Below are 21,837 nucleotides of genomic sequence, written 5' to 3'. Positions count from 1 at the left end.
CAAACCCACGATAAGACACACTAACACCCTTAGGACCTCTAAAAGACACTTTCTTTTGATGACAGTCTATCTTAGCTTTATACTTTCCCAACCAATCTATCCCGACTATCATCTCAAAACTGTCAAAAGAAAACTCTATCAAGTCTACAGGTAGATCAACTTGCCCAACTATCATAGGTACATCCCTATACAACCTCCCACATGATACAGACTCACCCGAAGGTATAAAAACTTTCTCACTTATAGACTCGTATACCCTCAAACCCAACCGTTTAACATGACTCGAAGATACAAACGACTGAGACGCCCCCGAATCAAACAAAACAAAGGTATGAACACCATTAACAAGAAAAGTACCAGTGATAACATGTGCATCATCCTCAGCTGCTTTCTTGTCCATCATGAACAGACTTTCCATCGGTCTTTGTCCACCTCCCGGACAAGACTAGTTGATGTGGTCGGCTTAGCACCCACCCCCGATTGTTGTTGTTGTTCGTAGCTGGTTTCTGATAAGAATTACCGCCATTGCGGTTACCTCCACCCTGATAGCTCTGACTTCCCCGGTTAGACCATGACCCAGATGGTCTATTGCTCGCATAACTCTGTGTCGGTCCCTGAGAATAGCTCCCCTGAGCCGGTCTCTGAAAAGCTCCAGGCATACTCGTGCACTCATGCCTCTTGTGGCCTACACCACCACAGTCATAGCGGGTCATCCCCCAACTACCACTACTAGTCGTACGGCCACGGCCAAAGGAAGCCCCAGCACTGAACCCTGACCCAGAAGAAAACCCTCTAGCTTGATTGTGGTTGCCTTTCTTGTGACTAGATTGGCCACCACCCTCACTCTCAGCCTTTCTTTTCTCACCCACTCTCTCCCGAGCCATCTCCACCAACCTCTCGGCTCTCCCGGCCCCTCTCATAAGCTTCCTTAACATCAGTAAGGACTCCCACGGGTAGCTTATCCATGATCTTAGGGGTCAACCCCCTCTCAAACCTCAGCGCCAGGTTCTCCTCACTCAAACCCATATCCTCAGCATACCTAGACTTCTCATTAAACTGCTTGTAGTACTCGGCCACAGACATGTCAAATGTCATCTTAAACCCTTCAAACTCCTCTCTCAGCTTACTTCTCACATGCTCCGGTACAAACTCTTTCCTCATAGCGCTCCGAAACTCTTCCCAAGGTATAGCAGGTAAGCCCTGGTTCGCATACATCTCCCTAGCACTCACCTTCACCTTATCCCACCACTCGCCAGCTGCTTCTCTCAGGTAGAACGCAGCTTGTTCTACTCTCATCTCATCAGGACAGTGAACCAGGTCTAGTATGTTCTCCATCTCACGATGCCAATTGTCAAGAAGGTTTGGTTCCCCGGTTCCCTTGTACTCTTTTGGGTTAAACCTCGCTATATAAAGGCTGATCTTAGAGTGATCAACCTCCTTATCCTTTTCCACTTTCTTTAAGGCCTCCGTAAGAGCATTCTGATGCTCCAACATCTTAACGATATCATCTATGTTCATGCTCTCAGCTCTCGCATACAAAGCGTTTCTCTTGGGCGGCATCTTAAAACTATATAAGAAAGGGTAGATATAAACATACGCACTAAAACCTCAAAACACGAAAGCGGACTGCCCAGAACACACTCGATCGAGTGCCTAAACCTACTCGATCGAGTAGAGGCTACTCAATCGAGTGCCCACCATACTCGATCGAGTGCCCCGACATCATATCCAAAACAGACCTTCTGATCTCTAACATACTTGACCGAGTAGCACAATCGAGTGACCCCCTACTCAATCGAGTGCCCTATGTACTCGATCGAGTGTCCAAAAACACGATTCTGATTGTAAAAACGTCAAATACCCACTCGATCGAGTCAGACCCACTCGACCGAGTACCTCACCTACTCGATCGAGTACCCCCTTACTCGATCGAGTACCCCCATACTCGTATACACTACCCGCATGTTATCTCACATATCCCAACATATTATGCAACTTTATAAACTCAACATAATAATATAGTTAAAATGCAATTTTACCAACTCTTCATATGAGCAACAAAACAACTATATCATATTATCAAACGCCACATAGTAAGCATCCAACATGCTTCTTGTTCAAACAATAGTTCTATATACTTCACCAACCTTTAATTCACAATCTCAACCTTCTACTCCAAACAACCAACAATTACAACATACATCATCACATCCACATACAAGCTAACAAGCATCACATACGACCTTGACATATACCCCCCATGTGACCGGTTCAAAATTGTAGGGCGAGTTCGCGACTTTAGGACGTCTCCCAAGCCTTTGCATTAGCTCCTACAACCTTTACCCCGGGTTCATTTTAATTGACTCCCTATGTTCATTAGATTCATTGGTTACAGGTTTCAGGATCGTCGCTCTGATACCATTTTATAACACCCCCATACTCCAAGTGCCTTACCAGGACCACTCAGGTATAAGGATGCTACCATCTCGGTTACTTGAGTCAATGATAATCATAAGACAATAACGAAACAACATTTAAATAGTATAACTTTAATGAAAGGTTACAATCCAAACCAAATACCAAAATACGAATACAAGTTCACAAAACCAACTGTCTACTCAGCTAACTGAAATGTTTATTAAACTACTAAAGCTACAGCGGAAGACTTCTATCATCAGACGGTGGCACATCCTAGCTATCCCAGTAACTCGACTCATACCTGCTCAATAACTGCTCACCATCCCCGAATGAATCACCATAGTTTTTAAAACATTAAACGGGGTCAGTACTAATCACACAATCTATATAAACCAACAACACAGTAAACAAACTGCTCAAACGGTCACACACACAATCACACCTACTCCAATCAATCTCCGTCACCGATCGTCCTTTGGACCAGCCCGCCAGTGGGGGACCGCAGCCGTACCCACCAAATCCCCGCTCATCATACCGAGCGATAACCCTGTCCCATTAATGTGCACATCCCCTCCCGTGGCGGGTTCCACGGAGGGCGAAACTAGGGCGTGAAGCCACTCCCGCAAGTGACTCCACTCAGCCGAGAATGCATCTCGAGAACCAGAGACAAACAATCACAACAATTAAACAAAGAATCAAACCAACAACCGTCACAATACGAATACGATAATATTCAACCATCACAAAACACCAACAATGCATTATGGGACTAATACTGAGTAGGGAAACCCTACCTGGAAAGCAACACAATCAGACGGTCTCACAGCTGATATCAAAAGACTTCTTCTACGAATCCTCCTCCTAACATACAAACATATAATCACTACCAATCACGAAATACAACAAGACCCGCAAATCCCAATATTAGGGTTTACTTTAACAAAACACTATAAAAACGGTACATAGATCTTACCCTCGACGCAAGGATCACAACGGTATAAAGAAAGGTAAAATCCGACCTTCCAAGCTCCGGGATTTGCCAACAATGCGATTGATGCGAAGAACGTAGTTTGTTTTCTCTTTTGAAGCAATTAGGTTTGTAAAAGTGTTTAAAGAAAAGTGGCGGAAGTAATTATATACTTAATCGCATTATTAACAAAACCCGACAAATCATCCCCCGTAAACCGGCTACTCCATCGAGTAGTTGAGGTACTCGATCGAGTGCCCCCTTACTCGATCGAGTATCAAGGTTACTCGATCGAGTACCCAAAAAGTCAGAAACTATTTTTAAAACGCAACACACCCTTACTCGACAGAGTAAGGCCTACTCGGTAGAGTACCCAGAGACTCATAAAACCGTAGTATTACAGTATTCCCTCCTTAAAAAGAACTTCGTCCCCGAAGTTCAAACCACAACAAAACAAAGACACACACTACAACACTCCCGACTCAACAACCAAAACAAAACTCAACGTAAAACATGTTACTAACCCAAACTCAACCCGACTCAACCACAGAGTAAGGCCTACTCGATAGAGTACCCAGAGACTCATAAAACCGTAGTATTACAGAATCGATCCCCAAAATTCACTGATTAATTTTAGGTTTTTATGTTTTTCTTTGATGAGAGGATGCTAGGTCAAAATTAGGTTAAGAAAAAAAAATGATCTCCTCCTCTCCTTATAATAACCGAAATGAAGGAGAGTAATTAGGGAGATATTTTTTTTCTTCCTTTTTGTCTTTGACCGAGTGAACCAAAATAAGGAGAGAAATCTCCTTATTTTTGGTAGTTACTTTAATGTATAAAATGTGCATAATTATAAATCGTCATATATTTTATTCCGTATTAATGAGTCTACGCACAACAGCTTGCAGTCGAATTATTAATACCGGTCTGTAATAAATTTATTATGACAATCTTGTATAATATATACCTTAACTATAAATATCACATATTTATAGTTAGCTAATTAAATATAACCGATTACATTTAATTACGAATTAACATCTTAACTCGTTTAAGCTAACATTATATACATTTATTAAATATAACATATTATATTCAATTTACGAATTGACAGTTAATTCGTCTCAGCTAATATTATTTAATTAAATTAAATAATCGTCTCATCAACACATTGACTAACTGTTTAGTCAAGTACTTGACTAACCTTTTAGTCATATAAGGCATCAATGTGATTACATTTCCATAATCACACCTCTCAAACACATCCTTTAGGTGTGACTTTTAGGGACCAATTGATCACCGCCATCAGTATGATAATAACGTCAAACTTTCTAGCAAGCCAACCGTTATTAGGTAATCGTTAATCAATTGATAAAATACGAAGTATACCCTTGTGAACCTATAAGAGATTTATAAATGTTATCACACTAATTTGTGGAGGACACAAGCTCCAACAAACTCCCACTTGTCCTCACAAGTGTATGTGCGATAACCGATTCTCATATCCTAAAATTTCTCCCACTCAATGTAAAACAATTTGCAAAATCCGTATTCACAAAGGTCGTATTTTACAAGTGATCAATATCAAGAGTGGTTTCCCCGACTAGAGAGTAACTTAGCTGATAAACGAATCATCATTCGAGCATGGCCATGCATTTCAGTTACAACTCCTCGAGTGGCCCTGAGAAATAATTAAACCTGATAAGGGTTGGATATTTTCTTCAACTCGAATCCTGCCGATGTAAGCACAGTATGAAATGACCCAGAAAAAATCTACTTAGTCTCCAATTACGGCAGACCATGAGAAAGAAAACAAAGTCACCCAAAAACTGCCTTAATCTCAAGAGACAGTCGATAGTCAAAAGAATCGACTCTAGGAACACAATGGATGTCCTATCCACGACCTGGCACGGAATGTTTTTAAACATTTAGGACTCCATTACGTTGTCACAAAAATAATTGTCCTACGAGGTATCGTTATAACCCGTATTTGTGATCGATCAACCAACTGATTGACTTATGACTCGTTAAACCCACCATCAATCGACTGCACAATATAATAGCCAGAGTTATCAGCTCATATGGGCGATTACGGACCAAAAAAATATAATGTAATTCAGTTCACTTTGTGGCGTTCAATGTTGTCAGTACAATCCACATGAAAAACAAAATATGTAATAAAACGATGAAGTTATAAATAGTATATGAAAAAGATAATGTATCAAATCCATAATCAACTACTACAACTCAGGAACACGTTTAATTCCCATGGAAATAATGTGCCCTTCATGCTTATCATAATTCAACGGTTTAGTGAGAGGATCCGCGATGTTGTCATCTGAAGCTATCTTGTCAATCAATATCTCTTCTTGCTCCACATAATCACGGATCAGGTGAGCTTTCCGATGTACATGTTTAGATTTTTGCTAGACTTAGGCTCCTTAGCCTGGAAGATGGCACCTCTATTGTCACAATAGGTGGTGATCGGGTCATTCGAACTAGGAACTATCGTAAGTCCTTGTAAGAATTGACGCATCCATATAGCTTCCTTTGCTGCTTCCGAAGCGGAATAGTACTCGGATTCAGTGGTAGAATCTGCTACAACACTCTGTTTGGAACTCTTCCAGCTGACCGCTGCACCATTAAGAGTGAAGACGAACCCGGACTGAGATTTTGAATCATCTCGATCCGTTTGGAAGCTAGCATCTGTGTAACCGATTGCGCATAGCTTAGTATCTCCTCCATAAGTCAATAACCTATCCTTAGTCCTCCGTAGGTACTTGAGGATGTTTTTAACAGCTATCCAGTGTGTTTCACCTAGATTCTTTTGTTACCGACTCGTCATACTCAATGCATATGCCACGTCTGGACGTGTGCATATCATGGCATACATGATTGATCCTATTGCAGATGCATAAGGAACACGACTCATGCGCTCAATTCCTTCAGGCGTCGTGGGTGACTGAGACTTGCTCAACTACATCCCAGACGTCATTGGAAGGTTCCTCTTCTTGGAGTTGGTCATGCTGAACTTCTCAAGAATCTTATCCAAATAAGACTCCTGACTCAGCGATAACGTCCGTCGTGATCTATCTGGAAATGTTTCTTCAACCATCCTTTAACCGAAGATAAGAGAGGAATGTCATTTCCAATCAAGAGGATGTCATCGACATACAATATCAAGAAAATAATCTTGCTCCCACTCGACTTAATATATAAGCATGGTTCCTCGACCAATCGAGTGAAACCATACTCTTTTATCACCTGGTCAAAACGATGATTCCAACTCCGAGAAGCTTGCTTAAGTCCATAAATGGAACGCTTAAGCTTGCACACTTTCTTAGGATTCTCAGGATCTATGAAACCTTCGGGTTGCACCATGCACAACTCCTCCTCCAAATAACCGTTTAAGAAGGCGGTTTTCACATCCATTTGCCAAATTTCATAGTCATGAAAAGCGGCAATCGCTAAGATAATCCGAATGGAACGCAGCATAACTACGGGTGCAAAAATTTCATCATAATGCAAACCGTGCACTTGAGTAAAACCTTTTGCCACTAGTCGTGCCTTATAGGTATCTGGTTGCCCGTCTACATAACGCTTTATTTTGTAAAGCCATTTGCACTGTAGAGGTTTACCTTATTAGGTAAATCAACTAGATCCCATACGTCATTCTCATACATGGAGTCCATCTCGGATTGCATGGCTTCAAGCCATAGCTTTGAGTTGGAACAGGTCATTGCACCTTTATAGGTAGCGGGTTCATTACTCTCTAGGAGCAAAACGTCACTCTCCTTGACCATACCAATGTATCTGTCTGGAGGATTAAAGACTCTACCCGACCTCCTAGGTTCCTCAGGAATATTAACCGTATCATCATTTGGAGGAACAACTTCCTCCATCTGTTCCTCGGTTGTTGGTTCTGGAATCTCCAACAGCTCGAAGGTTCTATTACTTGTCTTGTTCTCAAGAAATTCTTTCTCTAAGAACGTCGCACTAGCCGCAACAAAAACTCGATGTTCGGTAGGCGAATAGAAGTAATGACCAAATGTTCCTTTTGCATAACCAATAAAGTATGTCTTGACTAATCGCGGGCCGAGCTTATCCTCGTGTCTCCACTTGACATAAGCCTCGCAGCCCCAAACCCGAATAAAGGACAAGTTAGGGACCGTTCCCTTCCACATTTCATATGGAGTCTTGTCGACAGCTTTAGTCGGACTTCGGTTAAGTATAAGAGCAGCTGACAAAAGAGCAAAACCCCATAATGAATCAGGTACTACCGTGTGACTCATCATGGATCGAACCATATCAAGTAATGTTCGATTTCTCCGTTCGGACACACCATTCAATTGAGGTGTTCCAGGTGGAGTTAACTGCAAAACGATTCCACAGTCTTTAAGGTATTGATCAAACTCATTTGAAAGATATTCGCCACCCCGATCTGAACGGAGTGCTTTAACCTTTCTACCCAGTTGGTTCTCAACCTTGTTCTGGTATTCCTTGAATTTCTCAAAGGACTCACTTTTATGCTTCATCAAGTAGACATATCCGTATCTACTCAAATCGTCCGTGAAAGTGATAAAATATCTATAGCCATCTCTAGCGGTAGTTGACATAGGTCCACAAACATCAGTATGTATGAGTCCTAATAGGTCACTAGCGCGCATTCCAACACCTTTGAAGGAAATTCGAGTCATTTTGCCAATGAGACATGATTCACACGTGCCATATGTAGAAAAATTGAATGCGGGAATAGTCCCATTATCGACGAGTTTATTTACACGTTTTTCATTTATGTATCCCATACGACAATGCCATAGATAGGTTTGATCTTTGTCACCAACCTTTAATTTCTTATTATTCACGTGTAATATGTCTGTAGTTTGATCTAAGATGTAAATTCCATTTATGGAAACTGCTTTGCCATAAATCATTTCATTAAAAGAGAAAATACAGCTATTATCCTTTATTGAAAATGCAAAACCGTCTTTATCGAGTACGGAAACAGAAATAATGTTCTTAGATAAACTAGGTACATAGTAACAGTTATATAAAAATAACTCAAAACCACTAGGGAGTTGGATTACATATGTTCCCTTCGAGACTGCAGCAACTCTAGCTCCATTCCCGACTCGCAGGTCCACATCACCCTTTCTGAGAGGTGTGATGTTTCTTAGGCCCTACAAATTATTACATAGATGAGAACCACAACCAGTATCAAGTACCCAAGTTCCGAAACTTGCATGGTTAATCTCAATCATATGAATATAAGATGACATACCAACAGGAACGACGCGGCCTGCTTTTATGTCCTCACGGTACATGGGACAATTCCTCCTCCAATGTCCAGTATTGTGACAATGGTGGCATTCAATGTCCCCGCCCTTGCTCTTTGCCTTGCCTTGTGAGCCACTAGTCTCACCAGGCCCACTCTTACCGTTTCCTGGCTTTTTAAACTTTGGCTTACCTACAGTTAGGTCGCCTGGAGCTTTGCCCTTACCTTTATTCTTGTTGGAAATCGTGAGAACATCCTGCTTCATGCTCCCACTCAATTTCATATCCTTCTCGGTCTGTACGAGAAGTGAGTGTAGCTCATGAGGACTTTTCTTCAAGTCATTCATGTAGTAGTTCGCCCTAAAAAGGGCAAAACCATCATGAAGTGAATGAAGCATTCGGTCAATGACAATGCTCTCACTGATTTTGCAACCAAGTGCCTCCAATTTCTCGACATTCTCAATCATGTTAAGAATGTGTGGGCTAACCGGTTGGCCCTTTTGGAGTTTCGCATCAAAGAAGCGATAGGTATGCTCATAAGTAACGATTCTCGGTGCTTTTGAGAACTCGTTAGTGAGCGTGGTGAAAATCTTGTTTGCACCTTGGGCAATGAAACGTCTCTGCAAATTGGTTTCCATTGTAAAGATGAGTACGTTCTTTATCGCACCCGCTTCCATGACGAAGTCACTATAAGCAAGTGACTCGTTAACTCCTGCATTGGGGCCTGGGTTTACCGGTGTTGGCTCAGTTAAGTACTTGAGCTTACCGTCGCAATGGCAAGCATTCCGTAGTCGCCTCCCGATCCGCAAAGTTGGACCCATCATTCTTCAGTCGTGTGAACTGATTCATGTTGTCCATAAAAACTTTAAGCCAGGACTCGCGTCCAAGTGTGGCACTCGGCATTGATATTTTGTTATTTCCAGCCATTTGTTGTAACAGTATTATCAAAATAAATGAATTCTACACTGCGAAAAGAAGAATAAAAATAATAAGCATATGCATCATTATGATTTTAAGTCTTAATGCAAAACTGTTATAAGCGAAGACTCAAGCATTTATACAATTGACCTCCCTCAAGAATTATATAAATGATCCCAAGACTCAATTATCTGTAAATTGATAAGCCAACCTTTTGGCTAATTCTAATGTTAGAATTCTTGGTCGATAAATTTCTGTAAATTCTATCTTTAGTCCATCATAATCACGAGAAACTCTTCGGACTATAATGTTGAGATAAACTAAGTCAGCACAAACTACTTACCCAACGTAGAAGGGGTCATATTATTCCTACCGACGAAGAAGGGATTCATAGTTGTTTGCCCTTATAAAGACTAGTCTCAATTTTCGTTTTAGAGGAAGATCCCATCAACTTTATTTTAATTCATTTTAAGTGAACTAATATCTAGCATGCGTGAATGAATAAACTAAGGTGATGGCTTAAACTGTGTGACATCTGTATGTCTATGAAAACGAACATACAATCTATATGAGTCAATTTTCATGCATTTTAGTAGGTGGTTTGGTTTAGGCGGAAAATGATGCACTAACTAGCATATGAATAAAAAGCAATAAGAACGGTAAAACGTAAAACAAAATAATGTCCTAGTGTGGCCTATCTACCAAAATGAACATAAATACAACTTTCGAATCCATCCTTGGACCCGAGAAGCTTGTCTTGATGTTCCATCTTGAGCCATGTAGCGGGAGTGAGCCATCCAATCTCCATCTTTAGTCTTCTTTAAAATTACAATTTAAAATTACATAATAAACCTATTTACATTCTAATTTCAAAACCGTAATATAAAAGAAAACCAAAACGGAGATACGAGATCTCAAATTACATTAAAAATGATGTTTCCATCATTACGAAAACATAATTTAACTAAGGCCACACTAGGTATTACAAATTACAACCAATTGCAAAAATACTTAAATTAAAACCATTCAACGATTCATTCAACAAAAAAAAATGCATCAACTAAATAAATTAAACATGCAAGACATAATTCCTTAATTATGTAGATTAATTTATCCAAACCACCTATTTTAAATGATCAAATTATGTGACAATTCCTCAATTAATCACAATAATTCAATCTTATTTCACATTAATCTTGTAATATGAATTAATCCATCAATATTTTAAACTTCTTTAAAATAATTAGGTATCTAAAATTGTGAACTTCTTCACAACAATTAATCATACATTTTTGATTTAATGTATGATCAATATTGGCCAAAACAAACAAAAATAAAAACCTTTTTTTTTCATTTTGGGTCTCGGCAAAACAGTGAAAAAAAAAACAGAAATTTTTTTTTTATATATCAGCTCGGCTAAACTAAAAAAAACAGAAAACAGCTTTCCTTTTTTTTTCTTTGGTGCTCACGGCAAAAAAAAAAAGAACAGTCCTTGTTATTTTTTTTTATTTCGGCAATCCAGAAAATAAAAACAGCCTCTTTTTTTTTCTTTTGCTCACGGCTGTTTGCCAAAAAACACAAAAAAAACTTCCTTTTTTTTTATTTCGGCATATTGCCCTAATAAAAAAACAATTAGATGAACAAATTCGTTTATAGTTGCTATTAGAACAAGATTGGCATAATCACCTTATAATTTAAACATGTAAATTTATGAAACGTGATTCTAAACAACGATTTAGAACCATTTATGCCAAAAACTATATAGCAAAAAAACAATTTATCATCAAAGAAACAATCTCCATTTACATTTTAATTTTAATTTAATCCTCATTAAATCAAATATCTACAAATTCATCATATAATCATTTTAACTTATTAAAACAACAAAATGAATGAATCAAAATGGAAATAATCACCAAAAAAAACAAAAGCAATTGGCAAAAAAAATAAAACCCTACGGCAAAAAAAAAAATTTGACAGCCGAATCCCTTTTTTTTCTTCGAAAATTTGTTTAAATTCAATTATGATAATTCAACAAAAATAATTTCGTGGCCTTGGCTCTGATACCACTTGTGGGAAATATCGGTATACTTCCATTAACATTATAAGGATTATAACGAAATTATTATTATGAAAACTAGTCATAAAAGAATTGCATAAACAAAATAGTAGAGAATTAAGAAATAACCTTCGGCCCTAGCTAACATGGTCTATGAACAATATCGCAATGACATTCTCCTATCAGTTGCACCCAAGATGATATGAGATATGCCTTTGTTCTTTGCTAGAATCGATCCCCAAAATTCACTGATTAATTTTAGGTTTTTGTGTTTTTCTTTGATGAGAGGATGCTAGGTCAAAATTAGGTTAAGAAAAAAAAAACAAAATGATCTCTTCCTCTCCTTATAATAACCGAAATGAAGGAGTATAATTAGGGAGATATTTTTTTCTTCCTTTTTGTCTTTGACCGAGTGAACCAAAACAAGGAGAGAAATCTCCTTATTTTTGGTAGTTACTTTAATGTATAAAATGTGCATAATTATAAATCGTCATATATTTTATTCCATATTAATGAGTCTACGCACAACAACTTGCAGTCGAATTATTAATACCGGTCTGTAATAAATTTATTATGACAATCTTGTATAATATATACCTTAAATATAACCGATTACATTTAATTACGAATTAACATCTTAACTCGTTTAAGCTAACATTATATACATTTATTAAATATAACATATTATATTCAATTTACGAATTGATAGTTAATTCGTCTCAGCTAATATTATTTAATTAAATTAAATAATCGTCTCATCAACACATTCACTAACTGTTTAGTCAAGTACTTAGACTAACCTTTTAGTCATATAAGGCATCAATGTAATTACATTTCCATAATCACATCTCTCAAACACATTCTTTAGGTGTGACTTTAAGGGACCAGTTGATCACCGCCATCAGTATGATAATAACGTCAAACTTTCTAGCAAGCCAATCGTTATTAGGTAATCGTTAATCAACTGATAAAATACGAAGTATACCCTTGTGAACCTATAAGAGATTTATAAATGTTATCACACTAATTTGTGGAGGACACAAGCTCCAACAAACTCCCACTTGTCCTCACAGGTGTATGTGCGATAACCGATTCTCATATCCTAAAATTTCTCCCACTCAATGTAAAACAATTTGCAAAATCCGTATTCACAAAGGTCGTATTTTACAAGTGATCAATATCAAGAGTGGTTTCCCCGACTAGAGAGTAACTTAACTGATAAACGAATCATCATTCGAGCATGGCCATGCATTTCAGTTACAACTCCTCGAGTGGCCCTGCGAAATAACTAAACCTGATAAGGGTTGGACAACAAATATGATCTCTATGGATATTAGCATTATAGTCAAGAGACTCATGTGATAAGATTCTTGACTCGTTCAAGTTGTTGAACAATAAATATGATCTCTTGTGCTTCCGCTGCTGGATCTATTAAATATGCTAAAAGCTTCTCTCGTCGGGACTTATCATGTTGAGAATATGAGAAGTCATTACCAATCATTTTCTAGTGAGTGTCACTAGATGATTATCAAGAGCATCCTTGAGTACTTAAAAAGCACTGAGGATTTACTCTTATAGTTTGGAGGAATTTATGAATTTTGTGTAAAAGGATTACACGGAAACATTCATATGCTTATAAGATGTTATGGGCCTCGTTAAGGAATGGTTAGCATGTAAGAGTGTTATGTGCATAAAGAATAATATGTATAAGAAGTTATACATATATCTATAAGCAGTTATACATGTATAAAGAAGATATGTATGAGGAGTCATACATAAAAGATGTCATATGAAGAATGTGTATGTATAAGTGGTATACGTACAAATCATGAACGAAAAGCTAAGTACATTACAGCATCCGATGTTGTAAAAGAAATAGTTGATAACCGGAATTTAATGGAACTAGAGTAGTTCCGTTAGCCGAATATCGTCTCCCGAGAGACTGTGAAAACAGTGGGAGTGTTTGACTGGCTTTAGAACCAGAGTCTAAAAACTTGTTTAGATATGTACTTAGAAAGGCTCTATGTGATGAAAAGATTGCATAGAACAAAGGAAAATTGCAATGGAAATTAGAGTGATGCAACTGCTGCTCATCCTCTAACCAAAACCGTTGGCATAAGGTAGACATGTACTTAGGGACCCGTAGCTAGATCGAAAGATGCTACCTGTTAAGAATGGACCGAGAGGATTTCTTATTTTCCCATCTTACGTGATTATCTCAGACTTACCTAGGATACTGCCGTCGAAACTACAGTGAACCGACCATCTTAGCATCCTTTTAATATTTGATTTCATCTATTTTCTTTAATTGTTCATTTATTTGCTTTAGTTTAGTTTTATTTTTATTGCCTTTAGTTATAGGATCGTTCAAATCAAACCCCCCCAAAAACTGTTACTTTAGACTTAAATTAGACAACTTTAAATTGCTTGCCTCCTTGTGGTTCGACCCTGACTGCCACTATCTATAGTAGTAGTTTGGATTATAAATTTTATATCTGATACTCTACGACGGTATCAATGGACGTTTGCCTATCCATCACACAAGTAAGCCTAACAACACAAAGAATCCTCTTGGAATTCTGAAGATCTCGGATGAAAAATACACCTTGGATTATTCACACCTTATCTCTCCAGTCTAAGGTAAGATCAATATGATTGACCACGGAGAAACCTACTCTACCATCACACCTATTATTACAGATTGTGTCTCATGGGCAAAGAATGTAAGTAGACAAGTTGTTGAACTAGAAGATGTCATGTCATCCCTACGCAAGCCCAACATCTCAACTCAAGAAGCCACGCAAATGGCCGTTACTCTATCCTACGAATCTACAATGCAAGAAGTCATCACGGTAGTTGACAATTTGGCTCAGAAGATCATCAGTTTAGAAGCCGAAATTCTGCGCTTAAGAGAGCTCCACACTATCAATGACGTTTGGACAGATGACGATGAAGATGTTTACCTCAAAGAACACCTTTTAGTCAAGGCCTTGTAATATCTTGACGTGGATCATCTTATTCGATCAGGTCGCCCATATCAAAATGTCACCCCAGTACAGACAAATAATTCAACTACCAAGGAGAATGTCGCACCTCCAACAGATAACAATGAGGATTCAGTTGATGACCACCTAATGAAGCAACTATAGAAGACAAAGGTTGATCTTTCAGTTTGGTAACTAGTGGCTAGTTCATTTCCGCATCGTCAAGCTTTACTGCAAGCATTGGCTAAACTCAATATAGCACATGACTCTACTCCTGACGATGTGGTCAACCTAGTCCTCCAGGACTCAATCAAACTAAGTAACCCAGTTACTTTCTCAGATGAAGATTTGACACTTTTTGGCGTCGCTCACAATCTAGCCTTATAGTCACATGTCTTAAGAAGAATATTGTAACACCCCCTTCTTACCTGGCCAAGGTAATTGAGAGATGTTACCATCTCGGTTTCCCGAGGCGGTAAATCGGAGATACAATAATGAAACATTTATTATAAATAACAAGTTTAGTGATTACAAAACATGAATGAATAAATAAAAGAATACAACTCATGACTACTATCTATGACTATGTCATCCATGCTACACTACTCGACTCCGAGTCCAAGGCGCGGCCCAAATCCCGATCATGTTAACAAGAAAAACCTGTACTCAACCTGCTCCGCATATGATCAAAAATATCATATGGATCGACACAGGCCACCCCGGAAGTAGGTGACAATTACACAGACAGACAAACGTCAGTTTCAATAAAGAAAGTGTGATACAACTCAAAGTGTGTGAGTATGCAACATGACTATGATATGAATGAGACGCTACCAAACAACCACCACACCTGGACTGGGACACGCCCAGGCGTACCCACAACCACCATGGTACCGGGACACGCCCATACATACCGACAACCACACTGGTACCGGGACACGCCCAGACATACCAACAACCACAAACAGGTACCGGGACACGCCCAGACGTACCGGGTCCGGAAGCCAACCGGATCCCCTACCAGACGTCGTGCCTCAACCACACGAGTCCCTCCGTAATTCAAGCCATTAATGTGCACATCCCTCTTGGAGTAGGAAGCTCCAAGAGGCGACTTAAGAGTAAGACGGTCTCCCAACCGTCTTACCTCTCCATGACAACAAGTAATCCACTAAACAATCACAACCATCATATTTTCCAATATACATGACAAATACAATAATGCAAGATACCACACAATATGCTAATTACCGACTCATCAAGTCCTCTTAACCAATATCATGTTATAGTTCAATCCAACCAACATACTTATCTCCTTAATGATACTATTAACCACTAAACATGTTATAATGTAATTACTCTAATTATATGACACTAATTACAACATTAACCACAACATATGCAATGACCACATTAATGAAACCGAGTAGGATTAACCTACCTTTTAGCATTCTTCATAAGAAATCTGAAATCACCAAGCATCCATATCATAAAACCGTCTCATCCCACATAATTCCATAACAACTATCACAAAGCATCCTATAACAACTAATACTACTAATTAACCCTTCATTATTACCCATTAATTACTCCTAATACTAATTAAAACACTTTAGACATCTCGTTTTTACACCTCCCGCCAACCACCCAGTGATGATTGGGCCGCATGTTTGATACACGGAACGATTTATGACAGTCCATAAGTTCATCGTCAAGTGATAGCTCAAACACTCAAGTCAACCCCTGAGTCAACATCTATGCACCGATATAGTCGTTTTGACAGTAATTAGAGTTCATTTGGAGTCCGGGTCAAAAACCGCTTCATTTTCTAAAAACCGTTTAAATGCCGAGTTGGATTATTCCGGAGTGTTCTAGAATTCTATGGATATTTATTCCTAATTAAAATTAATATTTTAAGTAAATATCTACCGTAATATTGTGTTTCATTGAATAAGGAAGTGTAAATCTACCGAAATTCCATAATAAAACGCGGAAATCTTTCTTGCTGAGGAGGAAACCTCTGGGGAAATGACGCAGCAGGTGTTGCGCCTCTTCCAAGGGTCGCAGTAGTTGTTGCGCCTCTTCTACAACTCTCTTTTAGCCTTTTTCAGAATATTTCAGTGATTAGTTTCCAAATCCGTGTCATTCCTAAACTCTTCCATATGTTTATTATAAATAGAGGCCTTCGGCCTCCATATTTGGCACACGAGTGTTCCGCCCCTTATCTCTCTCTCTCTCTCTCTCTCTCTCTCTCTCTCTCTCTCTCTCTCTCTCTCTCTCTATCTCTCTCTCTCTCTCTCTCTTTGTGCATTCTAGAATACGCTATTGCTTTCGAAGCCTACGTGGTTGATCAATCGACAACGCAAGCTCTGATTATTCTGAGTCCCAGTCACGTTGCATAGACCGACCAACTTGACCAACTCCACTTTTAATTAACCTAATTAATCTGCTAAATCCTCTAACGAGGGCACTTTCCACGCATATTCGAGTCGAGCAATCACTAAACGATAACTTTAGTCAATCTCGTTTCGTCAAACATGTAAGTCTGAGGGTGTAAATCCCATTTTATTATCCGTACTTTTATTTTGTATAAATTAATGTAGATCTATATCAAATGCACGTTCGAAAATCGATTTAAAATACATCTTTTAAAATCGTTTTTTTACGAAACAGCAGAGGTCAGACGTCGATAAGAAACGCAACAGCAGTCGCGCCTCTTCGAAGGATCGCAGCCTTGCTGCGCCTCTTCCAGAGGCTGCTTGCTGCTCCTACTCTTCTTCTTCTTCCTCGACTTCCTGCAAATTTTCTCCTTTCTTATTCTTTCTTTTTCCTTCGTTCTTTTCGTTATTTCAGTACATAAATCATGTTTTAACAATTCCTTTTTAAATTACAATGTTTAATTCGTCCTTAATCCCGAGTAATTCAATACTTGCGGGTTTTTGCCGTTTTAATTCAAATCGATTCTTCGGGTTTCGACTTGTTCGTGTCGAGGTTCTGGAATCCTAAGTCGATACATAAGTTTTCTTCCAAGTCTTATTTTGTCCAGCTTCGTCTTCATCTAACCTCAAGTTTCGCTTCTTTTTGTATCTCCGACACGAGTTCATCGTATAATCATAATCATCTAAGCTGCTGTAATTTCTCGTTTTAGTTCGTTTTATGACTTGTCCGGATATATATAATCAGTTAAAACACTTCAATTCGAGTCTAATATCGATAATTAATCTTAAATCTACCAACGAACAATAACAGTGTTGCGGTTCTGACTTCACAGCCAGAACCTAGCTCTAAAACAGACGCATAAGGTGTTGCGCCTCTTCCAGAGGACGCAGCAGATGTTGCGCCTGTTCTGGTTTGGTTTCTGCCTCTGAACTCTTTCTCGCCTTGACGTAGCTCCTAATTACGGTTTAAATCAACTATTATTTGTATTATCACCTCTAATCTGACGTATTTTCATATTTTTAATTCATATTTTGTTCTTTTATTTTTTTTCTTCGAAATCCCATCTTTGAGCGCGCTTTTGACCTAGATCAAATAAACCTTGTAATGTTTGTAATTTTAATTATTGCAATTAATTTATCATTGTTATTATGTTTGATTTAATTGTATGGCATTCACGTGTATTGAATCTAACATTCACTTCGACCAAATTGTTTGCTAAAACACGTGTTAACCGACATAGTCTAATTTCACATGCTAGGATTAATCTATGTTTGTTGCATTGCATGCATTATATCGATGCCATATCGAGTATAAACAATTTCCCTAATCATTAGTAGAAGCCGCTATCAAGACGTGCGGGATTAGGTGTTCGAATTAAAGAACTTCCTAATACGTACCCTTATCCCTTACTCCAGTTATCTCTGGACATCCGTGTCCATTGGCATTATGAGAGTCATTCTAGACATAGAATGCTAAGGGTAACGAATTTCTTTGTGTTCATGTCACTACTTTGTGTCTTGACATGACGCGAAGTATTCGAACGGTTCCAATTTTCCATAAAAATTGGTGGTGACTCCACAAATGCATGCTTGTCAAACCTTTCACCGGCTTCAATGCCTTTCAAATCGGTAACGGCCCATGACGTGCCTCGGCCTTGCGCCGGAGTTCCGTGGGAGAAGTGTCGCCGCCTGGGAACCAACGCGCGGGTGGCCCATGTCCACAGTTTGGCGACTCCGCTGGGGATGATACACTTACGTGTTACCCAGAGTGAAACTTGAACAAGGTTAGGAAATAGTTTATACGAGACAGTTGTCGGTTTTCATTACTCGACCTTCTTAGGTCGTTTAATTTGGTCTTCCTAGGCCCTAAACCAACCCATTCGACCAATCGTCCCGTCCGGACGGTCCAAATTCCTATCTAGGCCTAAAGATGGATAGCGATTCACGTCAACCATACTGTGGTACATACTCATGTTTGTATAGACAGCTTTCACTACTCGAGGAAATGGACTAGGAACCGACCTTACTCATGTTTGGCATAGACCTCTCCACATACCAGGTTTTGATTTCTTGGTATGGCAAGCTACTGTGAGATCCCTGAAAAAATCTCCTTTTTTGAAATAAATAATTAGTATGGAGTTGCCGGTAGGTTTTATAAAAAAAACATACAAAAATAAGTTAACGGAAAAATGCCCCTTTTGATCCCTGATATGGAGACTGATCCGTCACTTCGGTCTGAACCAAAGATTGCGGATTCGGGGGTAAAGGTACGGCCAGGGAAGGTGTTAGGCACCCGGACCGCCCATCAAACTGACGGCCTCTACTATTTACTTGTAATATTATATATTTGACGAAAGTAAGACATAGAAAAGAAAGTTAGTAACAAACTTTATACAATTATTTACAAGGCAAATTAATAGGTTAGTTAATACAATAAAATTGAGAAAATAAATAAAAGAATTAAATAAATGGAGAAAGTAAAGGAAACTTATTTGATATTGGTACCCTCAGGTCTATGTGAATGTTGACTATTAATGAATTTCGACTTTGTCGTAAATTAACGGCTCTTATGCGCTTATATGAAATTGGGATGATTTATTTGTATGTGAGTGATTTGAAGCTGGGATAATATATTTGAGACAGATGATTTATGGGTATAGGATTTATGGCTCGGATCTTGTCTGTCGCTGGTTTTTGTGTGTTTTTGGCTCGTCCGTTTTTCTGTCTTTCGTTAATTGCCACGGACCTGGGTATATATAGCTACATGTTGGAATTTGTGGGGAAATAGAAGTTTGGCAAAGAGAGAATTTTGCTTGTGAAAATCAAACTGCCAGAACACGTGTTGTATTACAAATGATAAAGTGTTGATGGAATTTGCCTATAGTTGTAGCCAGCTAATGGATTAATGTTAGGATTCTTATTTCTCTTCTTATATATTCCAAATTACTAACGCCATTTTGCTAATAATTTCATTATTAGACTCCGCGTACCTATGCGATTCCTAATACATGTTTAGTGCATGCATTATTAACTATGTTATACTTAGTTCTATTAGTATTCACCCTCATTTTATTTTGTGTAAATTATGTTTAGATGTAAATAATGGATGTACGAAACATGATATGTATGTTATGTTTATCTATGGTGAACCGTGTATCGACCTTCGTCAATCTTTATGGAATAATATTTCAGCTTTAATTTCGGGTCTGTCCCCCTTTCTAATTCTTGGCGATTTTAATCAGGTTGAAATGCATTCGGATAAATTAGGTGGTTCACATGCCATTCGCGGTCAACAGGATTTCACCAACTGGCGATTTGACAATTCTTTGCTTGATGTTCCTTTCTTTGGTCCCCTTTTTACTTGGATGAATAATAGATCCGATGATCAACTAATTATGGAACGCCTTGATCGCGCTTATGCTAACACTGAATGGCTACATCTTTTCCCGGAGGCATCTCTCATGTATCTTCCAATTCTTGTTTCGGATCACGCTCCAATTATACTCAAGTTTTTCCATCCTTCAAGGACCTGCAAACGCCCGTATCGTCTTGATAACTGGTGTTTCAGTTCACCAGAGATTGCCCATATCGTTGATTGTGCGTGGGAGCTACCTGTTACTGGTTCTCCTATGTACGTTTTATCTCGCCGCCTTGCGTCTGTTCGCTTTTCTATAATGCAATGGGTGATTCATCATCGCCTGTCCCATGGTATTAACTAGTCGGAGATTCAACGTAAAACACACTGCTCTAGTACGGAGATCGTGGATGTTCATTCAGCAACAAATTTTCAACAAGTTCGTTCTGCACAACTTCACCTTCTGAAAATACAGCATGATTACTGGTTGCAATGGGCTAAGTTGAAGAATGAAGTTCTAGATGGTCTCCCGTCGCGGTTCTTATATTCCTGTGCCAAACAACGCGCTTCTCATCAGCGTATCCTTGCGTTGCTTTCTAGCTCTGGAGAATGGCTTTTTACTCCAACTCAGATTTCGTTGGAAATTACTTCTTTTTTTCAATCTCTTTTGGGGGCAACCCCTCCTCAAGATCCTAGCTCGCCCCGAGGTTTTATTGCCCTTTTGCTTGACTCACTTGATCTTCCAGTGCTCAGCTCAAGCGACTGTTTACTGCTATCTGCTCCTTTCATGGAACATGATATTTTATGTGCTCTCAATGGTATGGATGGTTCCAAATCACCTGGCCCTGATGGCATTACCCCAAAGTTTTTCCAGATGTTTTGGCCCCAGATTGGTCAGTTGGTTACTTTGGCTCTTCTTCGTTTCCTTAACTCTGGTGTTATGTTGAAAGAATGGAACAACACTCATATTATTCTTATCCCTAAAGTTGAGAAAACGGAATAGATCTCTCAGTACCGTCCTATCAGTCTCTGTAATGTTATTTACCGGCTTGCTTTCAAGTGTCTTGTTAATCGCCTCAAGCTTGTTATTTCATCAATTGTTTCGGAATCTTAGCAGGCTTTTGTCCCTTCTCGACTTATGTCAGACAGCTGTGTTATTACTCACGAGATTATGCATTATCTTAATAAGATGAAGAAAGGCTATGTTTCTTATGCTGCTTTGAAGCTTGATATGCATAAGGCTTTCGACCGTGTTTCATGGACTTTCCTTATTGCGGTTTTGAAGAAATTCGGCTTCCCAGTCTTCTGGCAAGATATTATTTGGGAATGTATTTCAACTGTCACATATAATATCATTATTAACGGAGAGCCTTCTAGTACCTTTAAACCTTCTTGTGGCCTGCGGCAAGGTGATCCACTTTCACCTT

The 21,837-nt window shown here is 38.8% G+C and overlaps 1 protein-coding gene across 1 annotated transcript; it reads left to right on the top strand.

Moving 5' to 3' along the window:
* Positions 1 to 20,303: 20,303 nt before the first annotated feature.
* Positions 20,304 to 21,413, top strand: LOC141614465 (uncharacterized). Its single transcript, XM_074433209.1, has 2 exons — positions 20,304 to 20,686; positions 20,807 to 21,413. The coding sequence occupies exons 1-2, from the start codon at positions 20,304 to 20,306 to the stop codon at positions 21,411 to 21,413; spliced, it is 990 nt and encodes a 329-aa protein (XP_074289310.1).
* Positions 21,414 to 21,837: the final 424 nt, after the last annotated feature.

This window comes from Silene latifolia, chromosome 11 (genome assembly GCF_048544455.1).
Source record: "Silene latifolia isolate original U9 population chromosome 11, ASM4854445v1, whole genome shotgun sequence".
In the NCBI taxonomy this organism is placed as follows: Eukaryota; Viridiplantae; Streptophyta; class Magnoliopsida; order Caryophyllales; family Caryophyllaceae; genus Silene; species Silene latifolia.
Note: the sequence above shows the minus strand (reverse complement) of the source record. Positions and strands in the feature narration are given on the sequence as shown.

Coding starts and splice junctions, on each gene's coding strand:
- LOC141614465 (XM_074433209.1), top strand. CDS start 20,304: ATGCATTCGGATAAATTAGGTGGTTCACATGCCATTCGCGGTCAACAG. Junction 20,687..20,806: donor CCTGTTACTGGTTCTCCTAT/GTACGTTTTATC, acceptor ACACTGCTCTAG/TACGGAGATCGTGGATGTTC.